The 14,809-nt window shown below is 34.6% G+C and overlaps 2 protein-coding genes across 2 annotated transcripts; both read right to left on the minus strand.

Moving 5' to 3' along the window:
- Positions 1 to 593: 593 nt before the first annotated feature.
- On the minus strand, positions 594 to 1,292 carry LOC142239798 (uncharacterized). Its single transcript, XM_075311562.1, has one exon. It carries the CDS (start codon positions 1,290 to 1,292, stop codon positions 594 to 596), a length of 699 nt encoding a protein of 232 aa, XP_075167677.1.
- Positions 1,293 to 2,292: 1,000 nt separating this feature from the next.
- LOC142239799 (uncharacterized) lies at positions 2,293 to 6,318 on the minus strand. Its single transcript, XM_075311564.1, has 2 exons — positions 4,768 to 6,318; positions 2,293 to 4,680 (listed from the first exon to the last, which is right to left on the minus strand). The coding sequence occupies exons 1-2, from the start codon at positions 6,316 to 6,318 to the stop codon at positions 2,293 to 2,295; spliced, it is 3,939 nt and encodes a 1,312-aa protein (XP_075167679.1).
- Positions 6,319 to 14,809: the final 8,491 nt, after the last annotated feature.

The raw sequence follows: 14,809 nt of genomic DNA on the forward strand, positions 1-14,809 counted from the left end.
GCCACTCATTTTTCATTGGTCAGCTTCTTAATGTTTGCAAGAATGTAGCATCCAAAGATTTTAGTTTTCTGCAAAGAGATTTAAATTTAGTGACTTCTCTAAAGTGTTGATTTAATTTTTCATATTGACGTACCAATTATTATAAACTATTTGAAGCAGTTTGTTAGTCTCGTTTATTGTTTAAAGATAATAATTGTAATGCTTTATAAAAAATGTATCAATGAAAATATTTTTCTGACATAAAGGTTATACATTTAAAGGTTCCTATGTTTCATTTTCGTTTTTGTTTGGGGGTAGAAAATGTTACAGTACAATTCTCTAACATTCCCCCCCCTCGTGAACCAGATATGGGTTCACCACCAGATAAATTCAGAATCGCTAGTTTGGATACTGGTCGACGAATTACACCAGTTTGATGTTTGACATCAGCAAATCTGACTTGGCCATCCTTCGTTGGGTATATTTTCACCACTCGTCCCTTTTGCCAATGATTTCTTGGGAGCCTTTCATCCATTATCATCACAATATCGTCAATCTTAATTGGTTGAATTTTTTCTCTCCATTTTGGTCTTTGTATAAGTTGAGGAAGAAATTCAATAACCCATCTTTTCCACATTCGATTTTTTTAGATTTTGTGCAATTCTCCATTGCTTTCGTAGACAAATGTGTTCTTCTGTCTCACTTGGTGTCTGAGTGGCATTAAGACAACCTAGAAGAAAGTGATTAGGAGTTATGGGTCCATCGTCTTCGGAGGATATTGGAATATCTGTTAATGGCCGGCTATTTATTATATTTTCGGATTCAATAAGAACGCTTCGTAAAGTTTCCAGTCGTGGTTTTTCTTCTTTTAATGTCTTGGCCAACAAGCGTTTAATTATTCTGATGAGCCTTTCCCAGCAACCACCAGAGCTAGGATTTGATGGACAATTAAAAATCCATTCGATGTTGTATTTAGTGGCTTCGTGAGTTAACTCATCCGTATTTAGAATGCGATCTTCTTTCTTCAAAATTTTTTGAGCCGAAATAAAATTTGTTCCATTATCGCTACGTAAGCGAATAGGGGTTCCGCGGCGGTTTATAAAGTTTCTTAGACAAAGTATAAAGGAATCAGCAGAAAGATCATAAGCCAACTCTATATGTGCCGCTCGGACTGTTAGACAGGTGAAAATTACGGCCCACCGTCTCTCTATACGACGTCCAATGGTTACGTCAAACGGACCGAAAAGGTCTACCCCTGTATAAGTGAAGGGTCGTACGAAGGGCGTGACTCTGTCTGGCGGAATTTGTCCCATAAGCGGTTGTTTCGGTTTTGCTTTATCTTGTTTACAAATAGTGCATTTTTTGACAATACGATTATAAAGGGTGATTCTTTTGAGGTTAGGATTTTCATGCATTAGTATTTGACAGATCACGTGGGATTTCAGACATGGTGTCAAAGAGAAAGATGCTCAGTATGCTTTGACATTTCATCATGAATAGACTTACTAACGAGCCACAACGTCGAATTTTCAGTGAATGGGCCCTAGAAAAGTTGGCAGAAAATCCGCTTTTTTATCGACAAATTTTGTTCAGCGATGAGGCTCATTTCTGGTTGAATGGCTACGTAAATAAGCAAAATTGCCGCATTTGGAGTGAAGAGCAACCAGAAGCCGTTCAAGAACTGCCCATGCATCCCGAAAAATGCACTGTTTGGTGTGGTTTGTACGCTGGTGGAATCATTGGACCGTATTTTTTCAAAGATGCTGTTGGACGCAACGTTACGGTGAATGGCGATCGCTATCGTTCGATGCTAACAAACTTTTTGTTGCCAAAAATGGAAGAACTGAACTTGGTTGACATGTGGTTTCAACAAGATGGCGCTACATGCCACACAGCTCGCGATTCTATGACCATTTTGAGGGAAAACTTCGGAGAACAATTCATCTCAAGAAATGGACCGGTAAGTTGGCCACCAAGATCATGCGATTTGACGCCTTTAGACTATTTTTTGTGGGGCTACGTCAAGTCTAAAGTCTACAGAAATAAGCCAGCAACTATTCCAGCTTTGGAAGACAACATTTCCGAAGAAATTCGGGCTATTCCGGCCGAAATGCTCGAAAAAGTTGCCCAAAATTGGACTTTCCGAATGGACCACCTAAGACGCAGCCGCGGTCAACATTTAAATGAAATTATCTTCAAAAAGTAAATGTCATGGACCAATCTAACGTTTCAAATAAAGAACCGATGAGATTTTGCAAATTTTATGCGTTTTTTTTTTAAAAAAAAGTTATCAAGCTCTTAACAAATCACCCTTTACAAAGACTTAATTTTTGGTATCCAGAATTTTTGTCGGACATCATTAATAGTTATGGACATGTTTTGGTGGTAATTTCTTTGATGGTGATGACGAAGAACCAACTCAGATACATAATGCTTTTCTGGCAAGATTATAGGTCTTCTGGCATCATGAGGCATATAAACAGCTTCATCTATTCGTCCACTAACTCTTAGAAGACCATATTCGTCAATATACGGAACTAATGAATATATAGGACTTGACTTCGGAATTGGTTGACACCTTTTGAGGCATTTTATTTCATGTTCGTAGCATTCAGATTGTATGAGACGACATAGCACGACTTCAGCCTCTTTAAGTTCACTTACATTTATGTCCTCGGGAATCCGTTTCTTCTTAATAAAACGTAGAAGCCATGCTATAGTTCTCTTTAGTTTTAGAATGGATGAAAATCTCTCAAATTCAATGACTTGGGCTTTGTTACTGGATATTATTAGACACGATTTAATTTCTTCTTCTTGTGAATCACTTCGTTGGTATTGTAAGATTGGCCACGAAGATTCATCTTCCCTTAAAAATTCTGGACCATTCAACCATATGCCATTATGGACAAATTTGGGAGGAGCCAACGGGCGAGTACCAGCGTCTGCTGAATTTAGGTGTGTTGGTATCCATTTCCATTGAGCTGGTTCTGAGTTCTTCAGAATCTCTGCAATTCGATGGCTAACGAATGCTTTGAAACGACGCTCTGTGGAATAAATCCATTGTACTACGGTTTGAGAGTCTGACCAATAGTGCATCGAATTTATATTGAACTCATAGCTTCTCGATAAAGTTTTTCCCAGACGTACCCCAAGCACGGCAGCCTGCAACTCCAACCTCGGAATACTCATTAGTTTCTTTGGGGCACATCTAACTTTTCCCATTATGAATGACACATCAATTCCAAATTGGTGAAGGACTCTTAAGTAGCAAACCGCAGCGAATGCGTCTTGGCTGGCATCTACGAAAATATGTAGTTGAATATTGGAGGCGTTATATAGATTGAAGGAAATACATCTATGAATTTTGAATTTTGAAATTTCTTGGAATTCTCTCCACCATGCTGTGAATTTTTTATGCAAATACTCTGGTATTATATCATCCCAATCCATGTCATGTTTCCAACAGAGTTGTACTAAAATCTTTCCATACAACAAAAAATCGGCGATAAGACCAAAGGGGTCGAAAGCGGACATAACAATTTTGAGCATTTCACGCTTGGTTGGAAGACGATTCCCCTTTAAAACTTCTGAATTTAGTCCAAAGAACTGTATTTTAAATTCAAAACAGTCTTCCTTTTTGTTCCAACACATACCGAGAATTTTATCTGTTGTGGACTGTTTTTCCATGTTTATTTGGTTCAGGTTATCTAATACAGTAGGATTCAATTCTGCTTCTAATTTTTCACAATTTGATATAAATCCTCGAAGTTCGAAACCGGCTTTTGCATGGACTTCAATAAATTCTTTGCACAAACCCAAGGCTTCTTCAACGTTATTAAAGCTACAAACAAAGTCATCAACATAGTGCTTATTAACAATAGCAGTAGCAGCATTTGGGTACATGGTGGAATATTCTTCGGCATTTCGGTTTTTTATATATTCCGCACAACAGGGAGAGCAGATTGCGCCAAATATCATTGACGTCATAACAAAATGTTGAATTGGTTTACTACGGTCTCCATCTCTCCAGAGGAATCGTTGGGTGTGTTGATCTTCCGCTCGAATTTTTACTTGAGAAAACATTTCTCTAATATCAGCGGCAACAGCTATTTTACCTTGGCGAAACTGAAGTAGAATGTTCAACAATGGTTTTGCCTGCTCAGGTCCTTTTACCAGCGAAGAGTTCAAAGATGTATTAAGTGTTTTAGCTGCCGCGTCAAACACCACTCGAAGTTTATTTGGCTTGTTTGGGTTTACAACACCAAAATGCGGTAAGTACCAAATAGGGTACATGGTGTTGGCTACTTCCTTTGCAGACAACGGACGAGCATAACCTTTTTCTATGTTTTTCTTCATTTCTGATTTGTATTTTTCAGAAAAGCCAGAGTCTTGACACATTTTATTTTCAATTGCAAAAAGTCTCTTTTCAGCATAAAAAATCTTGAAGGAAGTTCGGGAGGAAAAAAATTCATTTTCGGTGGAAAAAAATTCATTAACAATATTAAACCTTTCATCTGAGTGTTTTTGGTTTTTCAAAAGCAATACTGTGGGATGAGGTGACGAAAAATTATTTGTTGGGCCATACGCAACCCAACCCAGCTTCGTCTTTATGGCAATTGGGGATTGTTCATCGACCTCCTTAATGGCAGTAGGAATAGATAGGTAAGCATTATCTAGACCAAGCAAAAGTTTCGGTGTGACCTCGTTGTAATTATTTATAGGCAATTCATTCAAATATGGAAAATTTTCTTTTCTGACAGACTGTGAGGGTAAGTTCAAATTTTGTACTGTGTATATATTTTTTAGGGAATAACGGCTTCTCGGTTCACACAGCCATTCGATTTCACACTGAACTTTGTAGGATTTTTCTGTTACAGTATTGTCTCCATACCACTGAAGAGTGAGTGAGGTTTTGCGACCTTTTAGTCCGAGCTGTTTGGCAATTTCTTCATCCAAAAGGGAGATGGATGACCCTTCGTCAAATAAGGCAAAAATCTTCAAAAAACCAGAAGGGCCAGATATCTTAATTGGAATAATTTTAAATAGATTACTTGCCTCATCCTGACTTCTACAATTGAGAAGTGGTTGTGACGCTTCTGTTGATATGGATTGAGTAGAATTGCCGTCATGGAGTAGCTTGTGATGTGGGCGTTTGCAGTTATTAATTCCACAGGGCTTCTTAGTTCGGCAGGTTGGGGTACCATGCCCTTTCTTTAGACAGCAAAAACATAATTTTAACTCCTTTACCTTTTCCCAACGTGCACTCACTGTTAATTCATCGATAAATTTCTTGCATTTATATATAGAGTGTTGTCCTTGACATATATAGCATTTTGCTGTATCTTTTTTCTCTTTATCTTCAATAAGCATTACGGGACGTCCTTGGGCACTTGCTAATGAATTCAATGACATGGTACTTACAACGTTCGCTAGTTCTCCGAGCCAATTTGAGAAATCAGATATTGTGGCATATGGTTTTATAGTAATGCTCGATCTTGCCCATTCATACTGCTTATCTATGGGAAGCTTAGATACTAATTCTTCCAATAGCGTTGCATTAGTAAGATGGTGTGAACAGTGGGCAGAGTTCAAAAAGGCTTCAACATTTCTTACTTTAGTGGAAAAATTAACTATCTGATCCATACGTTTTGGTGTAATTACCGGAAATTGTCGAATTATGTTTAATTGGGACCGAACTAATAATTCCGGACGGCCAAATCGAAATTCCAATTCTTTCATTATGTTTGGAACATTGCTTGGATGAATGAGCATTGAAGAAACAGCTTCTTTTGCTTCTCCAATAAGACCTTTTTGTAGACGCATTAGGTTATGACGATTGTTGTAATTAAATGTTTCTGTGCTATCTTTAAAATTTGCACTAAATAGGGGCCAATCTTCAGGCTTGCCAGAAAAAACTGGCAAATCATAAATTTTTGGTGCGGACGGAATATTTCCAGAGCGTGTGGCTCCAAGTTGATCGGAACTTACGTGTGGCAAAGGGGGAATTGTTTGTTGTTGGTTTCCCAATGTGTAATCATTCAGTTGAATATGCTCACGTCTTCGAGCGTCTATTGCATTTGATTGACCTATGGCGATACTTGTATATTGCTGCTGCAGTTGGATCTGATCTCTAATAGAATCAATATCACGGCGACTTTCAGCAACAGCTCTAACAAGGTCATTAATTCCAGCTAAAATGGTACTTAATTGATCATTTTCCGTGGATATAGGCGAGGTTTCTTCCACGTTTAACATTGTAGTATTGAGTTCGTCATCAGAACTGGCTTGTTCACGAGGGGGAATTTGTCCGGCTGGACCACTTCTTAGATTATACGCCATATTAAGAAAAAGGGAACCTTTGGATTAATTGTGTATTGGCAAACACGAATCGGCAAATTTCAAGGCGTTCCAATTTTCTTGTAATAATTTTCAACCCACACTTTCAAGAAAATGAAAACTGTTAGTCTCGTTTATTGTTTAAAGATAATAATTGTAATGCTTTATAAAAAATGTATCAATGAAAATATTTTTCTGACATAAAGGTTATACATTTAAAGGTTCCTATGTTTCATTTTCGTTTTTGTTTGGGGGTAGAAAATGTTACAGTACAATTCTCTAACACAGTTCCAGTTAATTATCCACAATTTTTTCATCGGCCAGCTTTTTAATGCTTTCGAGAACGTAGAATCCATAATTTCAGTTTTCTGCAAAGAGATATACATTTCGTGACTTCCTTAAAGTTTTATTTCATTTTTTATTTTCACTTACTTATTTTTATAAACTATTTGGTTATTTGTCTAAAATTTTCCATTTTTTTTTTATTTCTTGCAATTGACCACGAACTTCGTTGCACAAATAAGTATTGAAAACCACATGGTTTTTTCGTTGCATTTTAGGGTAGTGTTTTGTCAAAGTTTTCTCATATTATCTTCAACACCTTTTCAAAGATTTCGTCAACATTTTGGCAAATTGGAAGTAATTCGCAAACAATTTGAAGATGTATTGAAAATGAGCTATTTCAAGTCAAGTTGAATTTGTGTTGAAAATTATATTTACCCTCAAACTGAAAAGTTGTTGCATTTGAAAAACGCTCATCCTGTGTTTATTGGGATATTAATTTAGAAATAGCCTATAAACATATATGTGTTTAGTAGCTTGGAGCGCTATTTAACAGGGAGCGATATTGAATTAAGTTGGTGGTTGTTGCTTGTTATTACAAAATTAACATTTTATTTTTCCTTGGGCAATTGATCAGCTACTTCTTTGATCCTTACAAACTGTGTGGTCCGCTGTTCGAATCCCCGTGCGGCAAAAGGTAAAATTAAAATAAAAAAATCATACAATTGAATAATTTCTTCTACAATGTTTGTATTACAGAAAAAGGTGCTAAGAACTAAAAAATCTCGTGGAAGTGAGAAAGATGTGGGGGAATATACAATTGGGCAGAAACAAAATTTTGAGCATTCAGGTCGAAAACCTATGTTGTTAGCACCTATATTACCTGTTTATTTTCATAATTCATTATGATTGTAAATATATAAATAAATAAATAAAATTTTGAGCACAATATTGTTTGGGAGATTTTTTTTTAAGCATATAATATTTTTGGGTGCAAAATGCTTACAAACATATTATATGTTCACATAATAACATATTGTTTTTTGGAAGACAACATTATTGAATTTGGATGCAAAAATACAAAATGTTTGGAACTTAGACTACCCAAACATATATTGTTTAGACCAATATGCTTTCAAACATATTATATATTGGAAGAGATCAAACATATAAATGTTTGGGCAATACCCAAAAATGTATATGCTTGAAGCAAAATATGTTTGGGAGTATATGTTACAGAAGCGATTTTTTGTGAGCGTGTTTGTAGATCAAAAGCCTTTGTTGTTAGCACCTTTTCTATTTATTTTCGTAGTTTATTATGATTGTAAATCTTGTAATAAATTAATAAAATCTCAATATAATCAGCCCTTTCATTTGATATTGGAATTTGGTTAGGATAATAGTAAAGAAAATCGAGGGCGGTTGCACCAACAAACAAAACAATTAATATGAAATTGCGACAACCAATGCAAAGTTGATCCAACATACTACCATGTAGTTACAATTGCCAAATGTTAGTTGTGCTGACAGATATCATTGATAGTTGATGGAACCACCTGCTTTCGGTTGGCAAATAATTCGGTTGAGGCAACGAATTTGTTTTCTGGGTGTGAACATATAATATGTTTGGAAGCATTTTGCACCCAAAAATATTATATGCTTAAAAAAAATTCTCCCAAACAATATTGTGCTCAAAATTTTATTTATTTATTTATTTATTTATCTATCTCTATCTTGTTCTGCAAAATATTTTCACCTCCATTGTCATCTGACGCAGCCGTGTTGGAGTTTGTGGGTAAAAAGCAAATTTTAGTTATAGGCCTTTTTAATAGCTTACCTTTTGTCAAGACGGTTACTACTCTAACGCGGTTATCAGAACCAGGATGAACATCTTGAAATCTTCCTAGTATCCATTGCGCAGGTCCGCACCGTTCATCAGCAATTAGTACTAGATCGCCAATTTTTCCAGTCGGTTTATCTTTAAGCCATTTCGGTTGAGATTGGGGGCGGTTTAGATATTCCGAGTACCACCTTTTCCAGAAATGTTGTTTAATTTTTTCGACAACTTTCCAGCGCGTGATGTGATTTATATTGGTATCAATCAAGCTCGGTTCAGCAATACATGTTGTTGGCTCACCAATTAAAAAATGTGCAGGTGTGAGTGCCTCCATATCAGCAGGATCGGAAGACATTGGACAAAGAGGCCGAGAATTTAGGCGGCTCTCTATTTGAGACAGAACTGTTGAAAGTTCTTCGTAGCTTAATATTCAGTCGTGTATAACCCTTTTCAAATGTAACTTAACAGATTTAACGCCGGCTTCCCAAAGACCTCCGAAGTTTGGAGAAGCAGGAGGAATAAAATGCCAAATGGCGTATCTCCTCAGGCAGTGAAGCAACGCTCTTGGTATATAACACCCGCAACTCTTTGGAGGCACCAACAAAGTTGGTGCCGCAGTCTGAATATATGTCAGTGCAGGATCCTCTACGTGCAACAAAACGTTTGAATGCTGCTAAAAATGAATTCGTATTCATTTTTATTCCCCCAAACAATATTGTGCTCAAAATTTTATTTATTTATTTATTTATTTACAATCATAATGAATTATGAAAATAAACAGGTAATATAGGTGCTAACAACATAGGTTTTCGACCTGAATGCTCAAACTTTTATTTCTGCCTAATTGTATATTCCCCCACATCTTTCTCACTTCCACGAGATTTTTTAGTTCTTAGCACCTTTTTCTGTAATACAAACATTGTAGAAGAAATTATTCAATTTTATGATTTTTTTTATTTTAATTTTACCTTTTGCCGGACGGGGCAAAAGGCGGACCACACAGTTTGTAAGGATCAAAGAAGTAGCTGATCAATTGCCCAAGGAAAAATAAAATGTTAATTTTGTAATAACAAGCAACAACCACCAACTTAATTCAATATCGCTCCCTGTTAAATAGCGCTCCAAGCTACTAAACACATATATGTTTATAGGCTATTTCTAAATTAATATATGTTTGCATCCAAGCATATTATATTTACAAACATTTTATGTCCCAAACATAATATGTTCTAACATATTAACATATATGTCCCAAACATGTTATGCTAGTTTATGAACATTATATGCTTGCACTCAAAAATATTGTGTTCCAAACATATAATGTTTACAGCCAAACATATGAAAAACAGTCTTTTTCATCCGTGTAGTACCTTGCACTTTGAAAAAGTTGCTGCCTAGCAATTTTGTCCACCTTTTACAATTTCAATACCTACAAATATAAACAAAAAAATCCTAAACTAATTTTTTCACAAAAGGTTAGCGTCACTGAATATTACCTGATAATTGAAGATTCCAAAATGAAGTCGAATGAATAGGTTGTTATACTGCTGGTGTTTTCTTTTTTTATAAACCAATTTTCAAAAAAAAAAACGAACATTTTTCTCACTAATTTAAAATAACAAATATTTTATATATTTTATTTGTTTTTTTATTATATTAATTTACTTTATTATTTTTAACAATCTCTCAGTATACCATAAAAACGCGATTCCAACTAAAAAAACAACCCACGCGCAAACACATCGATTACATCGATGACAGGTATGGATTACAGGTAGATAACAGAAATGTAGGAAATGTTCCTATATTCTAACAAGTGTGTTTCCTTAAGTTTTGAAAGGATTGAATACTTCTTAGTACGAATGAACTAAAATATTTTTATATGCCAAGTGTTATTCGTATGTATGATAAGCTTTCTATAATAAAGGAAGTCAGAATTAGCATTTTATGAGAAATCTTACTAATTTTGAGCAAACTTGGTTTTAGTTCGGTTTTTGTTTATTTTTACGAATGCTTTGTTATAGTGAATAAAATTTTCGTTTTCAGTAGTAAATTCTTATACCCAGCGAAGAAAACAGTATTAGTAAAATGCCATGCCTTATTCTAGTTTATGAACTATTCCTAACTGCTTTCAGTTTAGGATTTTTTGTACTGAAACAAGTAAATTTTATTATTTCACACAAAAATTTAACTGAATGGAAATAAAATGGCTAAACTAAATTGATGAACATTTTTTCCATTAGTTTCGAAGACACTTTTTTCTGGGTGTACAATTCGAGAAAAACGTCCTTGCTTACAACACAAAAAAAATTATTTTTCATCAAGACATAACAATGGCAAAAATCAACGAATTAAAGTACGAGTTGCTTGACCACCCACCTTATTCTCTTGATTTAGCTCCCAGTTACTTTTACTCGTTCCCAAATCAAAAAAAATTCCTTGTTGACAAGTGTTTTACGTCAAATGAAGATGCAATTACAGATGTAAACCACTATTTTGAAGACCTTGAGGAAAACTATTTTCTCAAGGGATAGAATTGCTAGAAAAGCGTTGGACTAAGTGTATTGAAGTTTCAGGAGATTATATTGAAAAATAAAAATATTTTTGAAAAACTAACTATTCTCTTTCATTGATAGGCTAAGAAGTTTCGAACCGCCCTCGTAATATGTACGTATAGTTCACCGATTATCGCCGATATTGTAATGGAAGTACTCTTAGACACAGTGATGGAAAAATTGACTATCAAACCAAAAATAATGACAAGACATGTAGACGATCTGTTCTGTATTTTGAATAAAAATGACTGTTCAATTATTTCCAAAGAAAAGCAAGTCAAATAAAAAATCTAGAAATAAATGAAAAGAATTGTCTTTATTTTATTTAGCTTACAAACGTTCGGTTTCGCAGTTCCAAAAGAATAGAAAGGTTGAGCCCAGTTTTCTAATGTTGGAACCCAAAGCAAACCAAAAATAATGTATATATGTAGAGTTACATGTTTAACAAGAAAAGATTAGTAAAGTAGGAACAAATGGCAATATAGTGTATAATGAAACCATAGACCTTTTAATACATAGATGAGCCATGGGTGTCAAACTATGTTTGACAGTTCCGAAGATTAAGATTAAACGAGAAAAATAAGAGCACGCTTACAATCTCTTTCGTTTTCCTTTTTGTAGTTTGCCAATTTTACACAAAATTAGAACGTTTATGATGCAACAGAGGATTTATAAATAAATTAATATATTAAAAGTTCATATTTGAACAAAAAATTGTGACCAAAATCGCGAAAATACGAAATTTAATTTTGAGCAGCATTGCTCTTTACGAACAACACAAAAAAAAAATCAAAACGAAATGTCAGAAAATTAATTTTTGGAACTGACACATTTTTTTTTAAACAGAATAGTGGATCATCTATGTATTAAAAGGTCTATGAATGAAACTAATATCGCAATATTCAAGAGAGTAACAATAATCAAATGTATGTATGTTTATACGTTATAACAATAGATAATAAGAAGCAGGAACGAAATGGAATTGTTATGTAAAATGGAACACAGGAGAAAATAATTGGAGTTGTGATTATTACATTGTTAAGCATATTCGTGCATAAGAATATTTGTTTTGAGATTCTAACAAAAAAAAACTATTGGGAGAGCAGGAGAGTTTTAAAAATACTCGGTATAGAGGTAAACAGGCAAGTATAAAATACTGAGTGTTTTTGGTTAAGTCTATAAACTATGATGTACTCCGACTCACAACAGAAGAATCATAGGCATCAACCTCTATCTTGTTCTGCAAAATATTTTCACCTCCATTGTCATCTGACGCAGCCGTGTTGGAGTTTGTGAGTAAAAAGCAAATTTTAGTTATAGGCCTTTTTAATAGCTTACCTTTTGTCAAGACGGTTACTACTCTAACGCGGTTATCAGAACCAGGATGAACATCTTGAAATCTTCCTAGTATCCATTGCGCAGGTCCGCACCGTTCATCAGCAATTAGTACTAGATCGCCAATTTTTCCAGTCGGTTTATCTTTAAGCCATTTCGGTCGAGATTGGGGGCGGTTTAGATATTCCGAGTACCACCTTTTCCAGAAATGTTGTTTAATTTTTTCGACAACTTTCCAGCGTGTGATGTGATTTATATTGGTATCAATCAAGCTCGGTTCAGCAATACATGTTGTTGGCTCACCAATTAAAAAATGTGCAGGTGTGAGTGCCTCCATATCAGCAGGATCGGAAGACATTGGACAAAGAGGCCGAGAATTTAGGCAGCTCTCTATTTGAGACAGAACTGTTGAAAGTTCTTCGTAGCTTAATATTCAGTCGTGTATAACCCTTTTCAAATGTAACTTAACAGATTTAACGCCGGCTTCCCAAAGACCTCCGAAGTTTGGAGAAGCAGGAGGAATAAAATGCCAAATGGCGTATCTCCTCAGGCAGTGAAGCAACGCTCTTGGTATATAACACCCGCAACTCTTTGGAGGCACCAACAAAGTTGGTGCCGCAGTCTGAATATATGTCAGTGCAGGATCCTCTACGTGCAACAAAACGTTTGAATGCTGCTAAAAATGAATTCGTAGTTAGGTCAGACACCAGCTCCAAATGTATGGCCTTTGTCACCATACATATAAATAAACAAATATATCCCTTGGATATAATAGATGATCGAAGGTTTGAGTTTCTAGTGGAAATCGGACCAGCGTAATATACTCCTGAGTGCTTAAAAGGTCGAGTTGCATTTAAGCGTACAGCTGGTAGGTTCCCATCACTTGACTAGAAGTCATAGCTGAATATTTAAAGCAACGAATACATTGATGGAACCACCTGCTTTCGGTTGGCAAATAATTCGGTTGAAGCAACGAATTTGTTTTCTGGGTGTGAACATATAATATGTTTGGAAGCATTTTGCACCCAAAAATATTATATGCTTAAAAAAATTCCCCCAAACAATATTGTGCTCAAAATTTTATTTATTTATTTACAATCATAATGAATTATGAAAATAAACAGGTAATATAGGTGCTAACAACATAGGTTTTCGACCTGAATGCTCAAACTTTTGTTTCTGCCTAATTGTATATTCCCCCACATCTTTCTCACTTCCACGAGATTTTTTAGTTCTTAGCACCTTTTTCTGTAATACAAACATTGTAGAAGAAATTATTCAATTTTATGATTTTTTTTATTTTAATTTTACCTTTTGCCGGACGGGGCAAAAGGCGGACCACACAGTTTGTAAGGATCAAAGAAGTAGCTGATCAATTGCCCAAGGAAAAATAAAATGTTAATTTTGTAATAACAAGCAACAACCACCAACTTAATTCAATATCGCTCCCTGTTAAATAGCGCTCCAAGCTACTAAACACATATATGTTTATAGGCTATTTCTAAATTAATATATGTTTGCATCCAAGCATATTATATTTACAAACATTTTATGTCCCAAACATAATATGTTCTAACATATTAACATATATGTCCCAAACATGTTATGCTAGTTTATGAACATTATATGCTTGCACTCAAAAATATTGTGTTCCAAACATATAATGTTTATAGCCAAACATATGAAAAACAGTCTTTTTCATCCGTGTAGTACCTTGCACTTTGAAAAAGTTGCTGCCTAGCAATTTTGTCCACCTTTTACAATTTCAATACCTACAAATATAAACAAAAAAATCCTAAACCAATTTTTTCACAAAAGGTTAGCGTCACTGAATATTACCTGATAATTGAAGATTCCAAAATGAAGTCGAATGAATAGGTTGTTATACTGCTGGTGTTTTCTTTTTTTATAAACCAATTTTCAAAAAAAACGAACATTTTTCTCACTAATTTAAAATAACAAATATTTTATATATTTTATTTGTTTTTTTATTATATTAATTTACTTTATTATTTTTAACAATCTCTCAGTATACCATAAAAACGCGATTCCAACTGGATTACAGGTAGATAACAGAAATGTAGGAAATGTTCCTATATTCTAACAAGTGTGTTTCCTTAAGTTTTGAAAGGATTGAATACTTCTTAGTACGAATGAACTAAAATATTTTTATATGCCAAGTGTTATTCGTATGTATGATAAGCTTTCTATAATAAAGGAAGTCAGAATTAGCATTTTATGAGAAATCTTACTAATTTTGAGCAAACTTGGTTTTAGTTCGGTTTTTGTTTATTTTTACGAATGCTTTGTTATAGTGAATAAAATTTTCGTTTTCAGTAGTAAATTCTTATACCCAGCGAAGAAAACAGTATTAGTAAAATGCCATGCCTTATTCTAGTTTATGAACCATTCCTAACTGCTTTCAGTTTAGGATTTTTTTTACTGAAACAAGTAAATTTTATTATTTCACACAAAAATTTAACTG

The sequence above is a fragment of the Haematobia irritans genome, chromosome 5 (assembly GCF_050003625.1).
Source record: "Haematobia irritans isolate KBUSLIRL chromosome 5, ASM5000362v1, whole genome shotgun sequence".
Classification (NCBI taxonomy): domain Eukaryota; kingdom Metazoa; phylum Arthropoda; class Insecta; order Diptera; family Muscidae; genus Haematobia; species Haematobia irritans.